Here is a 26532-nt window from a genome sequence, read left to right as displayed (position 1 = left end):
GACGGTGGTAGTCATGTAACACTCTTGCAGTGGATCCATTCTCTGGTCACTGAACATTACAGACTTAAGATAAGATATCACCTAGACACTAGTTGGCCTTTGATGGGTCCACCTCAGACAATGTCTTTCTGTGTGGAGTTTGCATATTCTTTTGTTGTTTGCATTTTCACCCTTCTTCCAATTAATTGCTTATAAACACATAAAGTATTAATTAGATGTTACGATTAGCCGTCCACTAAAGTGAAACAAGGTATGAAGGTGGTGCACCCTGTTAGCTCACCGGATAGAGCACGGACTACCAAAGCTGAGTCTTAGAAAAGCGGCCCGAGTTTGAGTCCGGGCCTTTTGCTGCATGTCATTCCCTCTCATCTGTCACCATCAAATAAAGCAGAAATGCCCCCAAAAAGTATACAACAGGGTAGAAGTAAGAAGAGCAAGATGAACCAAAAGATATTTTCCCTACAACAATCATTACAATTTGTCTTGGATATTAGGGTCCGACAAGTTAGGCTAATGACTCACATCCCCAAGTCTGATAAGACTGATATGCAGTTAGCCTTTTCTTAAGCAGAAATGTCAAAAATCACTAATCTTCTATAATATTAAATTGAATACCATTGACTGTCACAAATGGGTGCTGTCAAAAAGCCAGGACTGTAATACATATGACAGTCATGCAACAGTGATAACAAGATAATATGAAAATTAGGTAACGCTTTAGAATTCAGCCAGCAACGTACAGCATCATTCTGCAGATTTACAGTGTAATTTCATTTCAGTTTACAGTAGCAATTGGGAAAAAGTTAGGAAATGAGGGGGTAACAATCACCATGTGTGTACATATGCATATATATATATATATATATATATATATATATATATATATAGGTACTTAGTCTTGTAGTATAAGAGTAGAAATGCCTTTATTGATCACCAGAGGGAAAATGTGTTTTTTGCAGCTGCACAAGAACAGAAATAAGTATATAGAGAAATGCAGCATTACCTACTGCATAACAATGGTGTTTTGGGGGAATTATTATAATATTTGTTTTGGATATTGGGCCATCAAAAGATATAGAAACAGTGCACAATCTCCAAATCCGCAAGAAGTCAGTAAGAACAAAAATTGACCTTAATGTGAAAAAGCTTTCATTTCAAATTGGCAAAAAAAAAAGCCCTAATGTACACAGGAACATCCAGCATCACATTTTGCAGCCATGACTGTGTTTTATGTGCTGTCTCTTTCGTTACCTCTTTCCAGCCTCTCCGCCGGTCACAGGGCTGGTAGTTTAGCGACGGTCCCTGGCGGCAGACATCACGGCTCGTACAGCCCAGGGGAGGAGGGATGGAGCTGAGATGGACAGGGAGGGAGACACCGGCTTACGACGTCAAAGGAGTACAGACACACACACTGGGAGAGGGAGAGGAGAGGACAGCCAACCAGACTGCCAATTCCCCACGGTCTGCTGAAGGAAGCCTACATTCATCTACCACAATACTCTTCATTCAGCCTAGCTAGAGAGATAGAGAGACATTTCTTTATTTTTGTATCAGATTTATTTGAAAGGGAAAAATCACGGAGCATCTGTCAGAGGGGGAAAAAAACAAAAAGCAGGTCTAGAAAAACACGCTCATGCCGAATAAAGGACCGTCGCCGGATGCTACTTGTGTTGTTATAGTGGAGGTACAGGCCTGACTTGTTACAGGATCCAAAGGCGCTCTTACAGACAAATGAACTGAATAATTTAAATTCAACAACTAAATAACAGCGGGGGGAAGAATAAGGCATCCACTCATCGCGCCGATTTTTTTGCCACGAACAGCACCACAGGTATGATTGTCTTCTCTTTTTTTTTTTACAACTCTTTGTTGTTCTGTGTTTTTTTTGGGTGTTTTTTTGGACAGAGGTGTAAAATCATGTTCGGGTCATTGTTGTTGTCACCCATGTTTTGACAAAGAGAGCGCGGGTCTCCAGCTGTGTTGACAGACACACTGTCATGTTTCTGTATGAATACAGGCGGCCTAGACCGAATACCAGTGCATTAAGGATTGTGTGTAGCCGACTATTATTTGATGGACTTTTAAAAATAATTTTGATGTCAGGCATTGATAATATATCTTAGCTCTGTAGCTATGAATCATGATAATAATATATTATACATAATGTTCATATAGCTGCCAATAATATGAACGTCATGAGATTATGATCTCATTTTCTGTGATTGATATGTTTTTAGTATTCTATGCAAATGATACACAACATGGTGGCCTCAGCTGTTGAAGTTATATTGAAAAATAAAAAGATGTGTAATTGCAAAGAATCCCCACTAAAATAGAATTGCATCACTCTCACTACTATCACTATTCCTATAGGATTCATAGTGCTTAGCGCTGACAATGTATCTGTGTCAACAGTGAACTTAGGTTATTTTGTAATATTTGTTATTTGTGATAATCATGTGTGTTTTATTGGGATATCTATGTTCAAAAATCTCAAAAAAATCTCCCACGAGATTACTACCATGTCTACCAGGGTGTAGATAGTATTTCTGCCTCCCATTCCCACTGAACGCTCCCATCTGCACCTCCATCCCCGGCCTCCTGTTTGCACCTCCTGTGCAGTGTGAATTTAAGCCTGCAGGCTCCTGTCTGCTCCTCCTGATCGCCACCTCCAATCTGTGTGTGCGTGTGTGTGTGTGTTATTATTCCTCCCCAGACTTCTCAATGAAGGAGCCTGACGCAATCAAGCTCTTCATCGGGCAGATACCCCGAAACCTGGAGGAGAAGGACCTGAAGCCCATCTTCGAGCAGTTTGGCAAGATCTATGAGTTGACGGTGATAAAGGACAAATACACAGGGATGCACAAAGGTGAGGAAGGTGTTGCCAACAACTCCCATTTGATAAGATGTTGTCTCAGGGAGCTCATATGGGGGAAATATTGTCAATTTAGTATTAGTTATGATGAGAGCGAGGCCTGTTAATCGTATATGTCCTAGCTCGGTTTTAATTCTCAGTAAATACCAGTAGTCCTCATTCAGCCATGGTCTCTCTGGAGCCTCTGTGAGGCCAAAACCTGATGTTTAACACTATTGATCTAAAAAAGAAAACTGATTCACAGTTGGTGATAAGTTTGAATCGTCACTTGGACTGACTAAAATATTTAAAGTATTGAACAACCTTGAATAATGGTAACTGGTAATATCCTTTCTTTCATTTAGAGTCGTCCACATATCAGAGTGCTGTATCATATTTTCACAATGCCATACTTCTACTTTCAAGAGCAGTTTGAAGTTCAGTGTCCTGACTGAGGAGGAGGAGCCACTGCTTTCTGCCTTAGATTAATGTTTACTGGGCACTCACATTGTGGAGCTAACTAACTCTATAAAAACAATTGAAATGTGGAAACATTGTTGAGCACAGTGCAAAACACAAATCAAACACATGAAATGAGGATTGTGTTCACGAGACCCCCTGATGCATGCTGGGAGGTTTCCCTCCACGCCTACCTCTGGATGCTACATAAAAAAAAATGCAAGAAAAAAAGCGAAGAGATTTCAGGGTGTTGGTATTAAAAATGTTGCACAGCACGCTGCATTTTTTTTCAAATGTTCGCAACCAGAGAGCTAGCCGTCAAATCGATCTCACAAAAAGTATTTTGTCAGTTCATAATTGGACTCACATGGTGATGTCAGTCACTTTTTAAGAGTTAAGTGTCACCCACTACTAAGTAATGTCCCAGCACATTCAAAATCAAAATCCTGCTTGACAGATGGACTAGAGCTGGCCAACGTGATCTAAGCTAAACAATGATCCTTACTGTCATTTCTAATGCAAATCTGAGCACAGAAAACAAAGGCCTTTGTAAATCCACATAAACCATCAACCGTTTGGGAGACGTATAGGCCAGGTGGTATCAGTCCTCTAACACCTATAACACCTATTCTGCATACATTTGCATATTCATGATTTGTGGGAGCCCTAAAGGTTAATGAAGGCCTTTCTCTATTATGCGGGACTGCATACATTTGGCCTTAGCAGCGTGATATTAAATACCCATTCAGAGTGTTTGTGTCTGAATAGTCTCCAGGCATTATGATTTAATAATCCCGTAGATCTCCAGTGCTGCTGTGAGAAGTATTTAGCAAAATGTTAGCTGTGCGTTGTTTTATTTGAATTCTTGTCTCTGTTTCATGCCGACTTAAATACATTTTAAACATGACGGCCTGATTAAAGGCGGGAGGCATTTTTTTTTTTCGAAATGTTTAACGCATGCTGACCCAGACCAGTTGTTAAGATAAAAGCAAAGCACATATATCAAATGGAAGGTTAATAACAGGACAATAAACTCCAGCAGCATGTTTCTGCCTACAGGCATTCAGGGGCAAATGGCCAATTAAGATTAAGTTACAATAACATTGCACTGCCGACTCCACACATTATTTGCAGCATATGAATCTGACATTAAAAATACATAGACTTATGGCTCTCTGATCTTCTAACACTTGTCTCCAGGATGTGCCTTCCTGACATATTGTGCTCGTGAGTCCGCCCTCAAAGCCCAGAATGCACTGCACGAGCAGAAGACACTACCAGGGGTGAGTCCGTATTTTTAAGATCCTTGCATCTATATATATATATATATATATATATATATATATATGTATGTATAGAGGGAGCAGAAAAACTGGCATGCTGGGCTATCTGAACGCACCACGCAGACACACAGTGACGCCAGAAAATTAACCGAGTTTGACATGCAGGCCTGACTTCCCCCTTTAGCTGATATGCTCCAATAAAGGTCAGAGGCTGCTCTCTCTCTCTTATTTCATATGTGATGCATCCAGACACATCCATCCAGTTAAGGCATGAGTCATCTTGCTGCATGTCACGGGTCGAAAGAGACAGCTATGAGGCTCGCTGCTGGAGTGACTATTCCAGCTCTTATTCTCTCTGATGTTTCTCTTCCTTTCTGTGCCCCCCCCCCCCCCCCCCCCCCACCCCCCTCTTTCCATCCATCTCTCCCTCTGAATTCTAATCAAAGTTAAACCTAGCTTTATTAGCATAGCCAGGCAGCAGGTGTGCTGCCAAATGACATTTCCAGAGCTAAATATGACATGACAGCCGCGTCTCTATAATAACCGGCTATATGAGAGACAAGGCGACAAGGCAAGGAATTACTGAGACAGAGTGTGCTCCCAGACTTGCTGCTGCTTCCTCTTTGACTAACAAGGCCTTACCCCAGTTTCCTTTTGGTTATTTTTGTTGAAATCTACATCATTCACTTCTTTCTTTTTCTCTCTCTCTATCTCTCTCTCTCTCTCTCTGCCGAATGGCAGCGCATGACCATAGTTTTTGAGGAAAGAGAGGAGGAGCAGGAGAACAGTGTCGGGCTGCACCTTACGATTCATTTCAGTATTGATTTATCCGATGAATCATTCATTCAGCTTTGTGATGTGATCAAATTGCTTGTTTTAATCCTACGAACAGGCCGAAACCCGCTGGTATTCAATTGGGTAATCTTTCAGACAAAACTGCAAAACATTCTCTGGTTCCAGCCTCTAAAATGTGAGCTGCTTTTCTTTGTCTCGTGTGATAGTGAACTGGACATCTTTGAGTTTTAGGCTGTTGGTACGACAAAACAAAACAAGGCAGATCGTGATGGGCATTTTTCACAATTTTCTAAGACATTTTATAGACAACGTAATTAATCGGTGACACCCTAAGGCAGACAAATAGCCCCAACCCTCACATTTTGAGATGCTTGAGCCAAAAAATGTTTGGAATTTAAGCCGTGATAAATAAACAGTTACTCAACGATTAAAAATGTTGAACACTGACTTATCGATTGTTTCAGCAGAACAATGTCGTAATGGCAGGCAGGAGGTTATCGGGGGACATGGAGACAATTGAAGGAGCAGGCTGGTACTAGGGTGGCAACAAAAGAAATCTCATTGTTAGCGTGACAGTAGCGTGACCTTCCTGACCTCTCGTAGGGGATCAGCAGGGCCCAATGCCCCATGGCTAAAGCCCTATCCCCCCTGCGTTTCAACCCCAGCGGCTCTCCTTCTCACAACCTCTTACCTCTAAGCCGTGTGGAACAAGCTAAACCCTCCTGTGCTCTCTCAATCCTCCCCTGCCCTCCCCCCCTCCCTTTGCCGAAAGAAGAAGAAGGGAAAAAAAAAAGGCGAAAACCATATTATTAGCTCCACACACACCCACGCGGACTAGAACTGCCTCCCAACCCTGCTACCAGCTGTGGTGTAATTGTCATCTAATTGCACCTGCACTGCCAACGAATAATTAACTTTGGCATCTCATGGTTCGGCCGATACAAAAGAAATAACATGAAACACTCAGTGCTGCTTTTCTGGTAGCATTTCTCCTCTCTGGAAAGTAAGAGTTGGAGCTTAAGGCTTTTTTTTTTTTCTCCTCGCTATTTTACAGATTTTTCTCTCTCTGCTAACAATGGGAAAGAAGAAAGAAATAGAAAGAAAGAAGTCAGGCAGGGGCGAACAGATGGTAGTTTCGGAGTGGCACCTGGCCTTGTGTTTAATTTCAGGTGAGAGAGGCCGTCTCTAAGTGAGAGGGGGAGGAGGAGTGTCAAAAGCACATTGAGCCGAAAGTGAGAGAAAGATGGAGTTGGAAAAGGGAGGAGAGAAAAAAAGAGGCAGGAGTAATATACCAGATTCACTCCGAGAGGAAGTGTGGAAATGGAGGTGGGCGGTACTCGCGTTCAATCCTGTTTGGACATCTTGTACTCTTGTCCCCTCTGTTCACTTTATCTCTGCGCTGTCTCAGGTCAGTTCGTCTGGCTAAGTCAGCTGCTGTGAGGCTCAGTAGAGACAATAACATCCAGATATGCCACGTTAAAAAGAAGCCATTTTACACCGCCACCCCAAACTTATATTTCAACAACTTCAAATAGATAACTGTTGAATGAACTGAATGACTGAATCTCGTTGCTATCTGCCATTAAAGGTCTTCAGACACAAAGGGATACAGCAACTATTTTCATCATTCCTTAATTAATTAAGCATCCAAGTAATTTTTCAAGACAAAATATCAAATATACACTGTTTCCAGCTTTTTAGGAGAAAATGTTTTCTGGTTTTCCTCTGTGATCGTACACTTAATGTATTTGGGTTTTGGACTGGTAACATTTCAAGTTGTCCCCATGGACTTTTCTGGCATTTTTGGAGATGATTAATTGAGAAAATAACCAGTTGGTTGAACGAAAAGTTAGACATTTTGGGAATTTTGCTTATTTGCCTTCTGATACCACTCTCATGTATGTCCAGTAAATATGAAGCTGCAGGCTGTTGGCCTAGCATAGCATAGAGACTGTAAACAGGGAGAAACAGCTGGTCTGGTTCTGTCCAGATTTACCAAAATCCACCTACCAGTACTTGCTAATCAACACATATCGTGTTTGTTTAACAGCCAGCCTAACTGTTTCCAGTCTTTATTCTAAGCTAAGCTAACATCCTTTAGCATCATATTTAGCATCTAGACATAGAAGTATTCTCCTAACTCTTGGCATGAAAGCCAATTAGCGCATTTCCCAAAATGTCAACATTTTCATTTGATCGATAAGGAAAGGAATTGTCAGTTGCAGCCCTGAAGCTCATATCTGCATCAGTAGAGATACTCTAGACTACCCCTCATAACACACTGTCTTGAATTAATATTTGCAACAATGCCTCACAGTTCATTTAAAATGCAATAAGTATTTAATAGTGCCACTGTGCCCAAGTGAGAAAGTAGCCGCGCGGGTGTATGTGTGTGTGTGTGTTTTGGTGTATATTTGCATGTGCAGCGGGGGAAGGGAGGGCAGGTGTTCGCACTAACGCGGTTTAATGAAGGGTGCGTGTGCTTTTGTGTGCGTGCATGCGCGGCTGTGTGTAAGTGTCTGTTTGTCTTTGTGTGCACGTGTTTCCATGGAGAGTACACATCCAAAGATATGGATGGATGGAAGTTGTTGGGTTTATTGTAGGCTGCTCTCAGGTTTCTTCATTCATTATCTACCGTGTGTGTGTGTGTGCGCGCGCGCGCGCGTGTGTGTGTGTGTGTAGAATCTGAGCGACGAGGCCTTCTGTGTTTAAGCTGCCCATACGAGAGGAAAGAGCCCTCTTTGAGTGGAACATCTGACTAAGCCTGACATTTACTCAGCCATAAGGACTCAGACGGAGCAGACAGAGGGGTTTTATCAATAGTCTGAAATAAATACATATGCTAAATATAGCTCAAGCTTTTCACGCAGGATATGAGATGGGAAGTTGTAGTGCCAGTTGTGTCCTTAATGTCTGAGCAGACGTTCTGCTGTAGAGACACATGTGGGCCATGAACAGTTGCAGGGTGATGTTAACAGTCACTTATTACATCTTTGCATTTTAGTCTCTTTTCTGCTAACTAGGCAGAAACTGACATTTTTGCGCGCAACGAAGGCAAAAAATTACACAAAATAGATTTGTTTCACTGCGGCCCTTAAACATTATGATGTGAGCATGAGCATGTAAACCTGCTCACATGTCGTTTCATGTATCTGACTATAAGCAGATAAAGCAAGGCCTCCATATGTCCTGATGTCAGTGAGTTGCGGCGATGGTGACGATGATGATAGCAATTAGCGCGGCCTCGGAGCAAATGTGTTCACTTGATGAATCTATCTGGAGTTGAGTGTGCATTCAGGCGTCGGTTCATTTACATATGCATGCATATCAATGCGCGGCGGGGACGACGCAGGACAGGCGGCGCTGACTGACAAACAAAAAAAAAGGGCCTCTGTACGTCACTCTGGGGCGACTGTTATGATGAATGCAGATTGGATTTATAAAGGTGGTAAATGGGTGTGAATTAGAGAGAAATTGGATAAATGAAGGGGGGGGGGGGCAATAAGGGAGGGAGGGGGAGGGGGAGGAAGAGATGAATGAAAGTTTGAGATAATGAACAGTGGGTGGCAGTAAGGGTGGAGGGGGTTGGAGGTGCATTGAGGCAGTGTGTTTATCAGCTTAAATACAGACATCTGTTACTGAGAAATAGTGTGTTTTGGGGGTTAGGGAGTGTGCGGTGGTATGGGAGCACACAAAAGTGGGAAGAGGCTGTTGTCTCAAAACTCATTAGTCTCTTTGAACTACATATACACTGGACTATGGTGGAGTTAAAAAACAACAAAAAAAACAAAAAGAAAGTAGGACATGGACCCTATCTGTACCCCCCCCCCCCCCCCCCCCCCACACACACACACACACACACACACAGAAATGTGTCCTGCGATTCAGTTCTTTTCCCCTTCTGCTCCACTGAGTCGAGTCAAACAACACTTGACATGAATATTTAACAGTCAGAAGAGACAAAACAATTGAGAGTCAACTTGAGTGTTGTTAGAAATTTACTCTTTGATATTCAGTTTCTACACTTTGAAGGATTTTTGTTGGCTGTCTGACAAAAAAGGCTGAATGTCAGCTTCAATAGCTGTCATCTTCGCCTTGATACTGGACAGACTACTGAACCCTGTAGGGGAAGGAGACAGCACTGGGAAGCAGCTTTGACACCGAAGACTGGTTCATTGATTAAATATTATTGAACTGTACAGGCGTGGAGCTGTCAGTCTCTGTGTGTTTGATTGACTTAGCGACTGGCTGAATTTAGGAGAAGGTAGGCTTTCTCCCTGCTTTCTGTGCTTGCCCGCTCATGTGTGTGCACATCTGTGTGTGCATCCACGTGCGGAATCATTAACAGACCGTATACTTGTGCATCCCTACTTTTCTTTTTTTTTGTCCCTGCCTCTGTCGCTTTGTTCCAACTCTTTGTGCGAGCTCATAGTCATCTGCGTCTCTTAATCTCCCCTTTTTTTGTTTGTTCTTTTCGTTCTTTTTTTTTCCTGTGAATATACCAATTTCCACCTGTGCTTGTTCTTTTCCCCCGGGTGAATTCACAAGTGCGTCCCAGCGTAAGTGCATTTGCGGCGAGGTGGTGGATGGAGAAGCGAGGGAGCAAAAGCAGCAGAGACGGGAGAGGAAACGGAGCAGGGAGGGGAGGGGGGGGGGGGGGGGGGGTGGGGGTGGGGGGGTGGGGGGGCGGGGGGGGGGTTGCCTGGAGACGGCGGGGACAAGGGATGCCAGGTTGCTAGGCGACCGGTGCGATGCAATGACCAGCCCTGTGTGATGGAGCGGAGGGGAGGCAAAAACAGAAAATTGTCTTTGTGCCCCCCACCCCCCAAGCCCCACCCGACTACACCCCAACCCTCCACCTCCAACTCTGCCTCCCTGCTGTAAATGTTGTTGAAAGAGCAGCGGAGATGGTCTCTGCTGATAAATTTAACATTCAGAGTGGCTGCTTCTCAGGGCAGAATTCATGGATTGAAATTGGAGAGAAAACAGACGATAGAAATGTGTCACCCTCACGCAGCAGCAGCAGCAGCAGCAGCAGCAGCAGCCTGCTATATAGACTCAACAACACTGGCTGCGTTGAGCTAAGAGCGCAGAGATTATCATCTGCTCTGCGCGCATAATGGAGAAAAATATCATCATCAATATGCCTTACTCGCTCCGGCTGTAAACGGTCCTCTATCTAAAACACATTTAGGTTGTTGTGGTAGACGAAAATGGGAGCCTCTCCTCGGTGCGTATGGACGTTGACGTTCTCAGGGCTTCATGCATGATTTGATTAAATGACCTATGGATTTAATATCTCATAATCCCAGGAAAATCCCCCGTGGCATCGCAGAGCGAACAGATTATGTGTCGATGTTGCTGTGAGCGACAGGAGCAGACAGAGCGAGTGTGTGTGTGTGTGTGTGTGTGTGTGTGTGTGTGTGTGTGTGTGTGTGTGTGTGTGTGTTTGTGTGTGTGTGTGTGGGAACAATAAATGTGTGTTTAGTCGTAGGATGATTGTATGTAATATCTGTGTGTTTGGAGATGGAGCACATGGGGGAGAAACAAATCAGAAACACACTAGTAAAAAGGGCTGTAGAAAGGTTTCGCCTTGTGCTGTCTGTGCACAGTATGGGACTGTTTTTGTAAACAAGCCTAAGAGAGAAAGGGGAGGGGAGCAACAGGAGGGGGAGGAGGGGAGAGAGAGCAAATTACTGTAAAGTGTGCGTTAGTGGTTTAGGCTTAGAGGGAGATATTTTTCTCCCTGCTTCTGCATCTGCTCTCGAGGCAGCGCCAACATTCAACAGGCATGAGCGCTCCCTCCATCATCCTTTTTTTTTGTTGTTTTGCGTGCGGTGTCTTTCATTTTTCCTCTCCTCCTCGCCTCACCCCTCCTCCCTCACACGTCTAATCCCTCTATCTCTCGACCTAGAAGCACCCTTTGTCCTCCTCGTTTGTTTTTCGCCCGTCTCTTCCGCACGTCGTTCGGGGCAACCTTGTTTACCTGATGTGGAGTTCTCATCACCGGGGTTGTCATGGCGATGGCCATGCGAGCGCCGTCTTCGTCAGAGGAGTGGGGCCGGTTGCCGTGCCGATGTGAAGTGGCACAGCCTCAATGGCCTCCACTTCTCACTGTTTTCCCTCTCGTATATATTCTAATTCCAATCTCCCGAGCCGTCATCTGCTCTTCTCTCGATCGCCACCGCCGCCGTGGCCTTCGCTGTGTCCTCCTGCAGTGAAATATGGGCCACAGCATGTTCTACAGGCGTCATTCAACCATAATGTCAATCAACGATGTCACACAAAGCTACTGCCATATGGTTGTAGCATCAACTTTGACTCCTTAACGCAGCTCAGGGATTAGACAGGATACTACACCAAGACTTATCTTTATCTTTGCATTGAAAAAGTAATCCATCTAGTCTCGTTCTGAGTCTGGTTTTGCAGTAGATGGTCTGTCATTTTTCATATTGAAAGAATTTGCGCGCGTATTTGCTGTTAGTGTATTGCATGTGGGGCAGGAGCAACCACAGAGGACACTAAGCTCTTGTTGTCAGTATCGTGTTTTTGACGGCTGTGCCAGCAAGAATAAGATAGATTTGTTAAGTTATCCAACCGGTAAGTTGGTGCAAGGGCAGAGTGTGCAAGGGCAGAGTGTGCGTCAGGGAGGCAGCTGAATGAATTGATTGATTTTTCTTTTTTGTCAGAGCATTTGATTTATTGATGGCTGTCAGGATGTAATACAAACAAAAAAAGGTTTCTAACATACATTACCTACCCAAGCTTTAAATGTAACTTTGATGAATACTATGCATGGGGAAAAAAACACAGGAATAAATGGATTTGAAAACATTAACCAATATTTTAAGATGTAGGCCTATACTGTGTGTCACATCTTATTTGTATGACCATATCGGACCATGCACCGTGTCTTGGTCATGTATCTTTTGCTGTGGTTAAAATAAAACTGTCCCAACTGCCTGCATCCTTCACCATCAGCTTTGATTAGAATTTCTTTGTTTAAAACTGCCCTCTTTGCGTCCCAAAGAAATTTATATTTTTAAAAATACTTTCAGGTCAACCATTTTTTTCATAAAATATGGAATGCATCCTCAACTACTACGACCTCTAGTTGATGACCTTTTGATGAAAACCAGCTTCATATTTGACCTGATATCCACATACAAAAATCCACAATTAGATAAAAGAGTGCAAATAAAGAGTGCAAATAAAGCAATGTGTAGTTTGATATTCAACACACTTAATATACGCCTCAACGGGCAGCAAAACAGAAATGATAAGGTAGTAAATATATATAACATTGCATGTAGGCGTATACAAGTGCAAATAGCATAAGAAATGATTGGTATCGAGGTAACCGGTGGACAAGATGCAATGAATGAACACTTTATAATAACATAAGTCATTGTTGTTGAGTGCTTTTTTCCAGAGCACCCTACAACTCCACGAGTACCTGACGTCTAGCTTGTGGGCCCTGTCAGGATGAAGTTCTCTTTGCTGCCAACAAAACTATAATTTAAACAAAAATTATTATTCACTGACTGCAGGAGCAGACGCCCACACTTGCTTGACTGATTGGAAGATGGTTTTGAGACGTTGCCCCTCCATCTACTCTATCATCCCATTAATTGGTGCAATCAATTGGACGCTCTCAGTGCAGGGGGGCACAGGGGGCCTCTGCAGCAGTGGTTGGCGGTATCTCAGCCGGTGTTTAGGTACAATGGTGGCGACAGTGTTTGTGCATGCGGGTCCTGGCGGCAGAGCGACCGTGGCCCCAATCGATAGTGTCTCCTGGTGACCGATCACAGCGGATCAATCAGTGACACAGGATCAGTGACTGGCTGAAATGTCACCGGCTCCATAATTAAGACCTTCATTAAGCCACAGCTAACAGAGTGTCACTCTGTTGCTCTCACCTCGACTCCTCACCGACATCACCCTTCATCCTCCTCCTCCCCTTCACACGCACTCACATCCCCCCACCTCCGTCCTTTCCTCCATATGCTCCTTCCCTTCCCTCTCAATCCCTCTCAATCCCACCCTTCTCCCTTTTTTGCCCTCTCTTGTTCGCTCTTTTCTTCGTTTCACTCAAAACCTCTTTTCACCGTGCTCGATACATTTGAAAGACGAGGCACTGATGTGTGCACAATTTCATATAGGGGTTTTGTTAAATAGTGCCGAGGATAATTAAAAAAAGGCATTTCAGCAGCTTGTCTTTTGATGAATTATGAAAAGGTCGCCTAATCCCTCTCTGTGTCGTGTGTGCTCTCCTTTTTCTTTGTCATTCTTTTATTCTTTGTTGTTTTTCTACTTATAATTCCTTCCTTTCTAACCCTGTGTACCCTCATCTCTGTCTCTCTGTCGGCCTCAGAATCTCTCGCTATTCTGATGCTGCGTGCTCCTGTGATCCAGATTAGCCGGCGAGTGTTCTTAATCTTATCACTTCCCCAATCCTGCGTGGGTGGGTGCTTTTCCTGGTTTTGTGTGATAGGGGGAGAGGGAACGATAGACGGCAGGATTAGAGCAGATTCTGAGAGAGACTTGGAGAGAGAGAGAGAGAGAGAGAGACACACACACTGTACGATAGTGTGAATGTAAAATCACACATATCGGTGTCAGCCGTGTTCTGCTGGAGTAGAGTTGGAAAATAAGAAATTAGTGGGGGATCGTAGGAGGCTGGAGCTCAGCCCAAATTCACTAACATCTGTACATGCATGCATGTGTCACCAGCTTACGTCATACTAAAGCATTAATAGCATTTCTAGGTCGGTTACAGGACGTCGGTACACATGCACGTCATCTTTTGCAGTTTACATGACAAGTACTGGCCACATTGTGATGAAGTGCCATGGGTGCATAGATTCAATTGTTTTTCTTGTGTTCGTGATCACTTCTGCTGTCCTGTATTTAAAGCTGACCCTGCCACGTGACCGCTTTCTTTCCAGATGAACCGTCCAATCCAAGTGAAGCCGGCGGACAGCGAGAGCAGAGGGGGTAAGAGACACCTGTCCCCATCTAGAAACACAGCACCTGTTCAAACAACACCGTCACCGTGCACACGACCGACACAGTCATTCAGTCTTGAATCCACACGGAAACACTTGCAACGAGTAAAATGCAATGTTTTTTTTTTGTGTACAGCTCTTAAGACTGTGACGACATCTCAAAATGTCACCATCAGAATCTAGACAGTGCCAGTTAATGATTGAGGGGATTTCTACAAACAAGCAATTGCAACAACAATTTGCATAGAAAATATGCAAGAGGTTATCAAACAGCTCAAAACTATGATTCAAGGTTCAGATGTTAAAATGGGTGTTTTGTTGCAGTCAAACCACACCAGTGCCTCAACAGCCTCAACAGCTTCAAAGCTGCAGGTTTAAACTACCACAGGTGTGCTACACTGGTCGATCTGACTCGATAGATGCCATTAAAGAGCCTTCAGCCCTAACATCTAGTCACCTAACCACAGCTAATTTTCACACGTTTGTGAGCACACTTATAAATGTAAACTTATTTTGTATTCATTAACTACAATTCCTATATACTTTACGTTATTCTTGCCCATTACTGGGACACTTGAATAGAATCTGTTCTATTCAAGTGTCCCAGTAATTAGCTTTCGCTAATGCTATTAAACACTTATGTAATTATCACCTTTGCTTTTACTACTATGAAGTCAGAATGTCAGATGTGAAAAGGGCCTTTTCATTTTCTCCAACATTTTGAGTACGCATTTGTTTTTCTCTGAGAGTTTAGTGAAACATACTATAGTTTAAGAGGGCCATTCCTTTCCTTTAATTTCAATATTGTATGACAGTGAGTTTGCTGACACTTGAAATTAGCTTGATCCATCACAGTCAACATAATGGTAATGCTTTAGTTTGAAATGTTTGCCGTCAAACCACAACTTTACAAGAAATACAAGAAACGAGTTTGATGGCATTACAATCATAGCTTGTGAATTTGAATGCTTAATGGCAGCCAGCTCTCGAATCCAAAACATAACACCACATCTGTAATCTCAAAATAACAGAGCATGACATGCTCACTGTGATTGATTCTGTACCTCAAGCTTTTAAGTCCCGGGATTTACATACCATACCAACATGAAGGCCAAATAAATTACAATCTCATGTTATGGGAAAAAATAAATAAAGAATTAGGCTCTCTAAATCTATTGGCATGTTTTGGAGAACGGTCCGCGGGGATGCAACGCGCGTGCGATTGGTAGTGAATGGGCGGAAACACGCAGAAACACTGGCCTGATCCTTCACAGACGGGGACAGACGGAGCAGCTTCTCTGACAACACAGAGGGTGACAAACATTTGAGTCACGGCCAGATGCTGTTTGTCTCTTGTCATGTTCGTGCTGCTGCACTCTGGTGGCGCTCTGAAGCATAGCAGGCTGATCCCTCCCACGTTGTAGCTGCTTATCACACAGTTGTCCTTTATTATTCATGCATGTACGGTGACATGGCACCCCCCCCCCCCCCCCTCTCTTTTTTCACTGCCTGTATCACCTCTCCCATAAAACATCTGCTCCCTCTTTATTCCCTATATAACCTCACTCACACCATCCGCACATTGTCCTGTTTCTCTCTCTCCCAATCTCGGCGACCTCCTTCCCCTTAGAAGACAGGAAGCTGTTCGTGGGCATGCTGGGGAAACAGCAGACGGACACCGACGTGAGGAAGATGTTCGAGCCGTTCGGCAGCATAGAGGAGTGCACGGTGCTCCGCGGGCCGGACGGCACCAGCAAAGGTAACGTCAACGTGTGAGAAGCACACGAAATAGGTTCAATCCATTGAACACGTAGAAACACAAAAACGTTGTTATTGTTGTTCATGTAATCAAAGCATGGCACGGGGTAAAAACAATAGTAAGATAACTTATTTCCTTATTTCCACTCAGGATAACAACAAAGACTGCTGTGCCTCTGCTACAGTGCATTCAACAATCACTTCTTTTAGATTCTTTGAATAAAAAATATAAAAAATTTAAAAGCCCACACATTAAAGGGATGAGAGGCAAAAGCGCCACATCTATGGATTTTGACTACTATACCCATGTAAGCCTGTAGTCCACTCAAACACCTGCAGTATGGTGCCTGGACATTTTTATACACAGGACTGAACAAAGTTAGATATGTTTAACCATTTGAGTGATTTCAAATGTCCTATACTGAAATGGATGGAAAGCTAACTTATTCCTGGTCTAAATTACCCACAGTGATTAGGCTTTACCTAAAATCCTAAAACACTACATTTATATTTGTTCCAGTGAATGATAATCCCCCAAGCTTTACTTGCCACTATTTCCAAAACACCCGTAACTCAGTTTTCCTTTAGCTTTTACAGATCTCTAAGATAAATTGATCACAAAAAGAGTCCAGATCACGACTGTTAGAGTGAAACTCAGTGAAACAAACTTTGGTTGACTGTTTGTGTTTTTTCCAGCCTTGAGAATTAAGCCTTCAGCACATTTACCACCACGTGAATGTTAATTTATATTGTCACGAACAACAAAGCTAATGATATTTGCCATGTAAATCAAAGTCCGGCGACAGTTCAAACACAGATGCTAGATTTTTTTCTGCGTTTGGTGCATGAGGCATGACTAATGGTGCAATAGGTTTTATGGGTCATGGCTAATGATGCGTTTGGTGGTTTACGGACTGTGATTGATGAAGCAATGAATGTTTTGTGGACCATGTTTAATGATGCCACGGTAACTGATGAAGCGCTGGATGTAAGACGGCTCCTAATGTATTTTTAAAGGGAAGTAGTTTCTGTATACCATGAGTGAGTGTGTGTGTTTTTCCTGTTGTCTGTCTGTCTGTCTGTCGGTCTGTGTGAGGCCACGTTTAACGGTGTGTTGTTTCATGTAGGGTGTGCATTTGTAAAGTACCAGAGCAACGCAGAGGCCCAGGCCGCCATCAACACTCTGCACGGGAGTCGCACTCTACCAGTGAGTCCCCCCCTACACACACACACACACACACACACACACACACACACACACACACACACACGTGTGCACACGTGCAGAGAAACACATGGTCACACACATACTGAAATACAGTATACACACTTTTAGATGCTCCAAATCCAGTCATTTAGACACTCAACGTGGTGACTCAGCTAGCAGTCACCACTTCTCATTTATGTCCCCCTCCTCCACACACACACACACACACACACACACACACACATACACACACACACATACACACACACACACACACACACACGCACACACATACACACACACACACACACACACACACGCACACATACACACACACACACACACACACACACACACACATACACACACACACACACACACACGCACACACATGTCTAACTAATATATTTAATTCAGTAAAAACAGGAATTATTAAAACAGTAAACAGACGTTTGCATTTATTTCGATGTCAGACAGTACAGAACCGCTAAGAAATGAGAGGAGACAGAGGAGAAAAATGACTTTCAACAAAGGTTGGAACCAGGATGCAGTGATTGTCTTGATCCTTAGACCACCAGGATGTCCAGTTATATTGAAGTGTTCCATTTCCTCCGCAGGGCGCCTCGTCCAGCCTGGTGGTGAAGTTTGCCGATTCAGAGAAGGAGCGAGGTCTCCGGCGGATGCAGCAGGTGGCCTCTCAGCTGGGAGTCATCAGTCCCATGACCCTGCACCTCGGGGCCTACAACGCTTACACGCAGGCTGTGAGTATCCACAATGAAACACAGAGAAAACAACGTTTCATGTTCTTTGTGCCTACTGGTTGTCTGTGAAGAACAATTACGCGATTGAAGATTAGTCCAGTACTGCAGTAAGAGCTGATGTAAAAATAAAAAGTAAAAAATATTTGACTCAAAATCTACAGAATGTTCTGGAGAGCAAACTTTACTCAGTGTGTTCCATGTGATTCTAATAGAAGCGTTTTAATGTCATACAAGAGGATTTTGACAGGAAAGATTTCGAGTGAAGCCACATTACTCCCGTTGTTAATTGACCGTTTACTGCAAATGGTTTCAGATTTGGCTCATTTACAGTCGTTCAGTTTGTGATGCTTAAGGAGGCCTGACAACGCTTTTTTTTTTTTTACCTGTAATGGATGTGTTGATTTATAGCGACATTCTTTTCTTCAATAAAAAGCTAAACTAAAACCCCAAATAAAATTGCCATCTGAAACTATTTACCAATTAATACCAATTCTAACCTGATTCAGCACACTGACTGATTAGGAATATCATGAAGCGTCTGGTCAGGTCTGAAAAAACGAGTCACCAAGGACAATTTGACGTCTGTGTCATGTTGCAGCCGCAGCGTATACAGAGCTGAGGTCTTAAAATATATTGACTCATGATTGAGGTTCAGACGGGAGCCATTATAACTATATTAAATATGTTCGACTTTTATGACGAGTTAATAACATAAATGTGAACAAAGTGTGTCCATCTGCAATTGTAATCTACAGAAATCACTCACTAAATGTCTGAAGTTGAGCCTTTTCACAATGTCTTGGATGTGTAAAGTCTCCTGGTTTAGTTTCTCTACTTTACAAGCCTGAGATTACACTCAGGGAACACACACCTAAAGTCTGCACTCTGCACACAAAGAAACACTGTCAGATCCTGCACATCATTCTCCTTACTCTAAACACACAATAACCTGACTCCCTCTCTAACACAACCTCTCTCTCTCTCTCTCTCTCTCTCTGTCTCCGGCCTCCAGTTGATGCAGCAGCAGGCCCTGGTGGCGCAGTCGGCCTACCTCTCTCCTGTTGCCACCGTGGCGGCGGTTCAGATGCAGCAACTCGCCGCCCTCAACCCCAGCAGCATCATTGCCACGCCGCTCTCATCCATCACCCCCTCCTCAGGTAATGAGAGGCAGTGATGTCTGGGCCCGTTCGGCCCTGATTCGATTTTTGCCTGAAATATGAGCGCAGCTACACAAAGAGAGGTGGACCTAAGAGGACAAAATAACAAACATCTATTTTGTAGTTTTTCTTCTTCTTCCTCAGTCTGCCATGATGTTAGCCATGTCAGGTTTTACGTTTAATGTGGAAAAGGCAGTAAAACGGTAAATGAGTTAGAGTACCTGCATCCTGCAAGTACTTGGATAGTCTGTATTATAGCCAGATTAACACTGGCGATGCCAATGTTGATATCTGAGAGTTTGGAAAAATACAACAACTCAGTACTCAATTTAGTATGATATGAAACAGACATAAGCAGCAACTTTTAACTAATGAAACTGTAAACAGCAAAAGTACAGACATTGATGTCCCCCTCAGGATGAATTGTAATAACTTTGGTGATCCCTTAGCTAATTAATTTAGTGCCATCATCAGGTCAAATTTGATTGTGTCCAATCCTGTGATTCATGACCAAATACCTTGCTTTGGCTGTATTTTAGCAAATGTTAGCATGTTGAACTAAGATGATGATCAGAGTAAACATCACCTGCACCCTGTGGAGTTTCTTTTTTGTAAACAAGCAGAAGTTATATTGAGAGTGAATGTTACTCACCACAACGCACCGTGTTGTCTCCTTTAGGTCTACAAAAATAGTGTTGAATGCATTTCCTCTCTTATAAAACATTTGCAAAGTTGATTGATAGAGAACATTTTTAAATCCTGCATTGTTTGCATCCATGTTTACTAGTTTGTTTCTTTGCATTACAGCCACCTGTAGCTCAGTGGTGTCGTGTGAAACCGTTGGCAGGAACGCGTATCACTACTCTCGCGTGCGTCATTAAAAAAAATATGCTTCATAGCACTACTATAGGTCAAAAACTCCACAGGGTACCTTTAACGTCAGCATGTTAGCCTCGTCATTGTGAGCAAATTAGCATGCTGATGCTAGCATTTAGCTCAAAGCACCGCTGTGCCAAAGTGCAGCCCTCTCAGAGCCGCTCGCCTGGCTGTGAACTCTTACTCTTGTTAGAGCTTAGTTTTTCTTCATACATGTTTACATTCAATTTTTTTGTCTATTGCACATCTGTTCATCGTGGGAGAGGGATCCCTCCTCAGTTGCTCTTCCAGAGGTTTCTTTCTTTTTTCCCCAGTTCAGTTTTAGTTCAGTTTTTTCCTTTTCTGGTTCAATGGGTTAAAGGACAGAGGGTGTCATATGCTGTACAGATTGTAAAGCTCCTTTAGGCAAATTTGTGATATTGGGCTAAATAAATAAATTGGCTTGACTTGAATTTAATAAATGACTAAAGAAACAATCATCAAAAATGGAAGTCAAATAATTTTCTGTTGATTGACAAATCTATTGATACCCAGCACAAATCTCCTCTTTGTCTTGTTTTTAATTCCGTATTCCTGCTGTTGATTGGATTTATTTGAATAAAAATAAAATGTCTCCAGGTACCAACACTCCACCCTCCATGGCAGGCACACCTCTTCCTGCTCTGCCTCCACCGCTCACATTGAACAGCTACGCCTCGCTTCCAACTCTGTCCAACGGCCAATCAGCAACCGAGGCCCTGTACACCAATGGCGTTCATGCCTATCAAGGTATAGCCACAACGTCCTTAACAGCAGCTACACAAGAAAGTAGAGAACAACTGTGTGTTGCTGTGAAAATTATATTCATCCACAAATTCACAGGCTTCCCGTTTTGATGTGCAACCGCGAGGGCCTAATCAAGAGGAGATTAAATTAAAGCACTAAATGTTATTTGGAGCGTGCTGATGTGCCCCAAATAGCATTCAGGATTTTTTTGTGTGTGCATATAGCAGTTGTTGACGATGTGTTTACTCTGCCACAGCTCAGAGTCCTGTCCTGGACCCCATGCAGCAAGCTTATACAGGCATGCAGCACTATACAGGTGAGCCTCACTGTCTCAGTGTTAGATGTGTCCGATGTAGCGCCATAAAATGTGACATAAATTGCCATTTATTCATATGAATGTATCGCTATATACTTGCCTTACTGCTGCTACTGATAATAAGTTTGCATATCTTTTTTGAAGTATCAATGTTTGTCGGAGAAAAAAATTAAATAAAAAATAATCTCACAAATATACATTTCACATAAAGTTTGACTGGACTTCAGATTTTGATTCCTAGAAATATCCTTCCAGTCAGTGTAACCAGAATGCAAAACAGTTTTATGTAACATAATGGGATGCGGCTACATTACCCAACACGGCATGTGTAAAGTAGAAATTGACATCCAAAGTCAAAACATGCACATATATTACAAATTGTAAATACCTGCAGCCCTATCTGTGAGTCACAAACTAAATGCAAAAGCATCGCCGTGTTTTCAGCAAATCTGTAGGTGGGAATGCAGCTCTGTCAGATGTTGTTTTGAGGAGAAACTGATTAGTTTGCAGTCTCTATCGTGCCTCACCGCTGCTCTCTGCTCACCTGTTCCTCCTCCCCCATCAGCCACCTACCCTGCTGCCTACAGCCTGGTGGGACAGCCGTTCCCCCACCAGCCCACGCTGGTGGCTCAGCAGCAGCCGCAGCAGCCGCAGCAGCTGCAGCAACGAGAAGGTAAACTCAAAGAGCTGTGCACAAATATTCATATCTTAGAGAAACATTCCAGTGGTTTGGCATGTTTTAGCCCATTCACCACAAATCACACACACACATGCTTAATGTCACAGATAACCTTTCTAGGTATCTGTTAGTTTTCATTCGTGGTTTTCATGATGTGAAAATGTATTAGCAGACTTTTACAACTCATTTGAATGATGCCATTTACCACAGTGAAGATAAAGACTGCAACGACTGATTATTTCCATTACTGACCAAACTATACAGTATTATTTTGATTATTTTGTTACTGTTTAGCGTATAAAATGTCCATCACGATGTCCCAGAGACCAAAATGTATTATTACTGTTGTACATTGTGTTACTCACACGAACTCACTGATTGCCTAACTTGTCTTGTCGTGTCATGTCACGTCTGTGTCGTCGTGGCTCTATTTGTGTACAGGTCCAGAGGGCTGTAACATCTTCATCTACCACCTGCCACAGGAGTTCACTGACTCTGAGATACTGCAGATGTTCCTTCCCTTCGGAAACGTCATCTCTGCAAAGGTGTTTGTGGACCGTGCCACCAACCAGAGTAAATGCTTTGGTGAGTCACTGGCATGGCTGAAACGTTCTTTCTTATGTAAAGAAAGATGTGTTTTCAGATCATTTTAGCTTCATCTACTTTCCCCTCTTTCTTCCCTATAAATGCTGCTGCTGTTGGCGAATGTTTGTGTTTGATTCCTTCATCCTGTTACTTCCCCCTCAGGTTTTGTAAGTTTTGACAACCCATCCAGCGCCCAGACTGCCATCCAGGCCATGAACGGCTTCCAGATCGGCATGAAGAGACTGAAGGTGCAACTGAAGAGGCCCAAGGATGCCAACAGGCCTTACTGAAGGAGGTTAGTTATTGTGTATTGACATGCTTGAGGAGATGGGGCGGGCTCGGGAAGGGATTGATAGACAGCCGAAAATGTGACTGGAAGTTAAAGAGACAGAGTGGATGTAATTGGGGGGCTCAGTGCTTAAATGGCTGTCTTTCATGTGGAACTGAAGAAGTCAATAACCCTACAGTAGATTAACTTTAATGAGGTGGCAGCACTCATCAATTTGAAATACATTGTGTGCTCAGTATGTCGAGGGACAGTTTGATTGAGAAGTAGACTTTCACTCGGTTCAAATGTTCTGTCTAACCAGTGTTCTATCGCAGGGTTGAATGCCAACTACTGTTCGTCATTAATTTTTGTTTTACTTTTCGTTTATTGTTTTTGTGCTGTGCCATATGCCATTTTTCCCGAAAAAACATCACACCACTCTCAAGACTGTCCCGTCCATACATATATCGTGGAGACGTGCGTCGCTATGGCTACGGTTGCCTAGCAACCGCTAAAACCTCCCCCCCTTCCTTCTCACTGCGTTGTAAGTTAATTGGCCTGTGTTGGTTGCTGTGGCGATATTGCCTGTGATGGTTGCCATTAGCGATTTTTTATTTTGGGCCGTTGCCTTGATTCACCATGCTCCAACTGCATGGCGGGTTACTGTGGCGACCATGAACTGTGTTTGGTGCGTTGTGAGTTTCCTCTTATTATTTTGTCCTGGTTTTATTCCTTGCAAAGACTGATCAATAACTGTCACTTTACCTCAGCATTTGTAAGTAATTGATTATCATGACATGCTGTTTTTTTCCCCCAAGACCTCTAAAAGCTTCAGTGCTAAGAGCTAAATTAGCCTGATGTCCATCAATTATGGATACATTAGATTTATTTTTTCCTTTTAGACTTTTTGGTTTTTGATTAGTTTCCTTTTTGTCTGTCATGATTATCATTCTTACATATTCCCTCTGTTTAGTTGGTTGGTGTGGTAGTTTTCGGTGAGTGCGGGGTTTTTGTTTGGTTGTAACTCAATTCCAAGTGACTTTGTGCCTGAACTTTGTTGTTTTTTTGTGAGATTGGAAATGTACTGAACGTGCCCCTGTAAATGGTTGACAACATAGTGTTTGTGTGTGAATGATGGTGCATTCGTGGGAGGCCCGAGTGTAAGACAACGAGATGGTGCGTGCATTTATATATCCGTGTTTTGTATTAAAAATATTCATGTACGTGTGTGTGTGTGTGTGTGTGTGTGTGTGTGTGTGTGTGTGTGTGTGTGTGTGTGTGTGTGTGTGTGTGTGTGTGTGTGTGTGTGTGTGTGTGTGTGTGTGTGTGTTGTACCAACTGAGACACTAACCTTACTTTAGAAGGTTTTGGGTAAAGCTGTTTGGTTCCTGTGACACGTGCTGCTGGCTGAGGATGTGCATTCCTCTGTAGGAATTCTGGGACTTCAAAACCATGATATGCAACACCAAAAAAATACTCAAAGTGTTATAGTATTCAAATAGTGCATCCACAAATGTCCACTTAACATTTCTAATAACCAAAAACACACAGTAAGTGTCTTATGCAGGGTTTCTGCAGTTCACTGACCAAGTTTGAAAAGGTTAGATATTGATTATCAGAAATAAATCAGAATTATAATTTAGAGAAATTTAAGAAGGTTTGAACAAAGTTTGAGGATTAATGACTGCTTGTTAAGGAGTTTTTAATTTAGTCAATATTTATAAGGGACAGATGATTCACATTTTTGTTAAATTGTTCTATTTAGATAAACTGCCATTAGGTCTTAAAATGTCACAAATAGATTGTTCTGGTACCTGCTGATGCCCTGTTTGCAGCAACCTGCATCACAAATGGATGATTTGAATACTCTTACCTCCCTGAGAAACTACAGTTTGGTGAATGACATGGTTCTGAATACATTAGAATAAATGTAAAATGAGCTCCAACTGTTTTCTAAAAATTTGGAGGTTATAGTTATCCCCACCAGAATTCCTGCTGTGCATGTTCTGAATTAATTTGCCTGCCAAAAGAGATAACAAACTATTTTCTAAGAACGTGCATACACTTGCAGCAGTATGACTGTCACTATTTGAGTTGCATGGACACTATTTGATTACCGAGACTCCCCTGAGGCATCAGTGCAAGCAGTGTGTATTGCAGACACCACTCCACTTCCAAAGTCTTACATTTATGTGTTTGATGTGTGTGATTTGGTTTAAAATGCTCTGTGCTTTTTTTTCTTTTTCTCTCTCCTCTTCTTCTTCTTCTTCTTCACCTCCAGGAAAACCTAAGAGTTCAATCAAGAAAACCACTTGGGATGTCCCAGCCTTTTTTGGTTGTTTGACCAACCGTATAGCACAGGAGCAAGACTTCACAAAAAGCAGTATCACGTGTATGCGCTTTCAAACAACAACAAACAACAGCAGTAATATCGGCAACAGCGTACATCTACAGAATCCGCATCCGCAATATCAGAAGTGCTCCAGATTTCCTATCATTCCACAGCTGGATTCATTTATATTATGTACATACTCTATTGTCAGCAACAAGATCTACATGTTAAGAAAAAGCATATCACTGATGTTATTCTTCTGAACAGGGTTCTACTGTATAGTGTGATTTGTGGTCTATGGCATTAACAGGAGGCCAGTCTACACAGTCGGAGAAAAGAGAAAATACTATTCTGTATTATTACCATTGGTAATATTGTTATGTAGAGTTAGTTTTATTATTTATACGTAAATTAAAAACATGGGGTAATTAAACTGGAAGAGATTTGAATTTCCTCTCACTGTACATACCTTGGTTTAAAAATGGAGTTGAAGGACTTCACGAGTTAAGATTCTCTGCTGCCACTACTTTTCAAATTAACAAAGCTGAAGGGATGGCTGGGAATTTTTCTATCTTGATTTTTTACGTTTAATTTATTTGGTAATCAATTTGATGAGGGTGGGGCGGGTTGGTGGGGGATGTGACAATTTCTTTTTTTAATTTAAGAAGAAAAAAAAGAGGATTTCTGTGGTCTTCAAGACAATGAACACACTTATTATAGAGTTTTTAATTGCATTAATGTACCTATGGAAGTAAAAAAAAAATAACAACATAATGTTTCTTTATTTATTCTCTACAATCGCTGTTTTAAAACATATGTCTTTAAAAGAAAATAAAGTACAATTTAGAATTAAAATGTGTGTCTGTTCACATCATGTGATTTACCAAAAAAATCCCATCTTTCCTCTGCATGATGAATCAACAATGTTAGAAGAGATGAGAGAATAGACGATGGTTGTGTCAAAGTTTGGGTGTTGGATCATAAATGAGCTATCCAGTGTTTGCTGCTCTCTATAGGCCTGAGGAAGTATTGCGCAAAGTGGAAAACATCTGGCCTCCTGTGTTGGTTGCATGTGAAACTGTGGACCAACTTTACCAAAGAACAGGAAGAAAACTATTTTTGCTGATTTATTGTTGCTACTTGAAGTGCAGTATAATTACAAGTCTGTACAAAATGTCCATTATAATGTCACACAATGATGTTAAATGATTGATAACCCAACCTTGGCCATGAGTTATTGATGACACAGCATGCAAAAATATCCAGGCCAGGTATGGAGAGGATGGAAAAGGCTGAGGTGTCTGTCACCACATTCGGGCGTGCACTGAGTCCGTCTGCACGCAGCTGTTTGGTTTAGATCCGACCCGTCCAAACATGTCTCGGCCTCCTTTGGCATGCATGAATGTATGAAGGGTAATTAATGCCATAA

At 42.5% G+C, this 26532-nt stretch overlaps 1 protein-coding gene across 1 annotated transcript; it reads left to right on the top strand.

The window, feature by feature from the left end:
• The first annotated feature begins 2625 nt into the window (after window positions 1–2625).
• Window positions 2626–25372, top strand: celf3a (cugbp, Elav-like family member 3a). Its single transcript, XM_076106294.1, has 13 exons — window positions 2626–2869; window positions 4514–4596; window positions 14340–14388; window positions 16030–16158; window positions 17285–17364; window positions 17982–18125; window positions 19138–19282; window positions 20777–20926; window positions 21180–21239; window positions 21805–21912; window positions 22360–22503; window positions 22666–22798; window positions 25053–25372. The coding sequence occupies exons 1-12, from the start codon at window positions 2725–2727 to the stop codon at window positions 22791–22793; spliced, it is 1365 nt and encodes a 454-aa protein (XP_075962409.1). The 5' UTR covers window positions 2626–2724; the 3' UTR covers window positions 22794–22798; window positions 25053–25372.
• Window positions 25373–26532: the final 1160 nt, after the last annotated feature.

This window comes from Anarhichas minor, unplaced genomic scaffold (genome assembly GCF_050575085.1).
Source record: "Anarhichas minor isolate MPS153535 unplaced genomic scaffold, ASM5057508v1 ptg000033l, whole genome shotgun sequence".
NCBI classification, from domain to species: Eukaryota; Metazoa; Chordata; class Actinopteri; order Perciformes; family Anarhichadidae; genus Anarhichas; species Anarhichas minor.
This window is presented reverse-complemented; position numbering and strand designations above follow the sequence as displayed.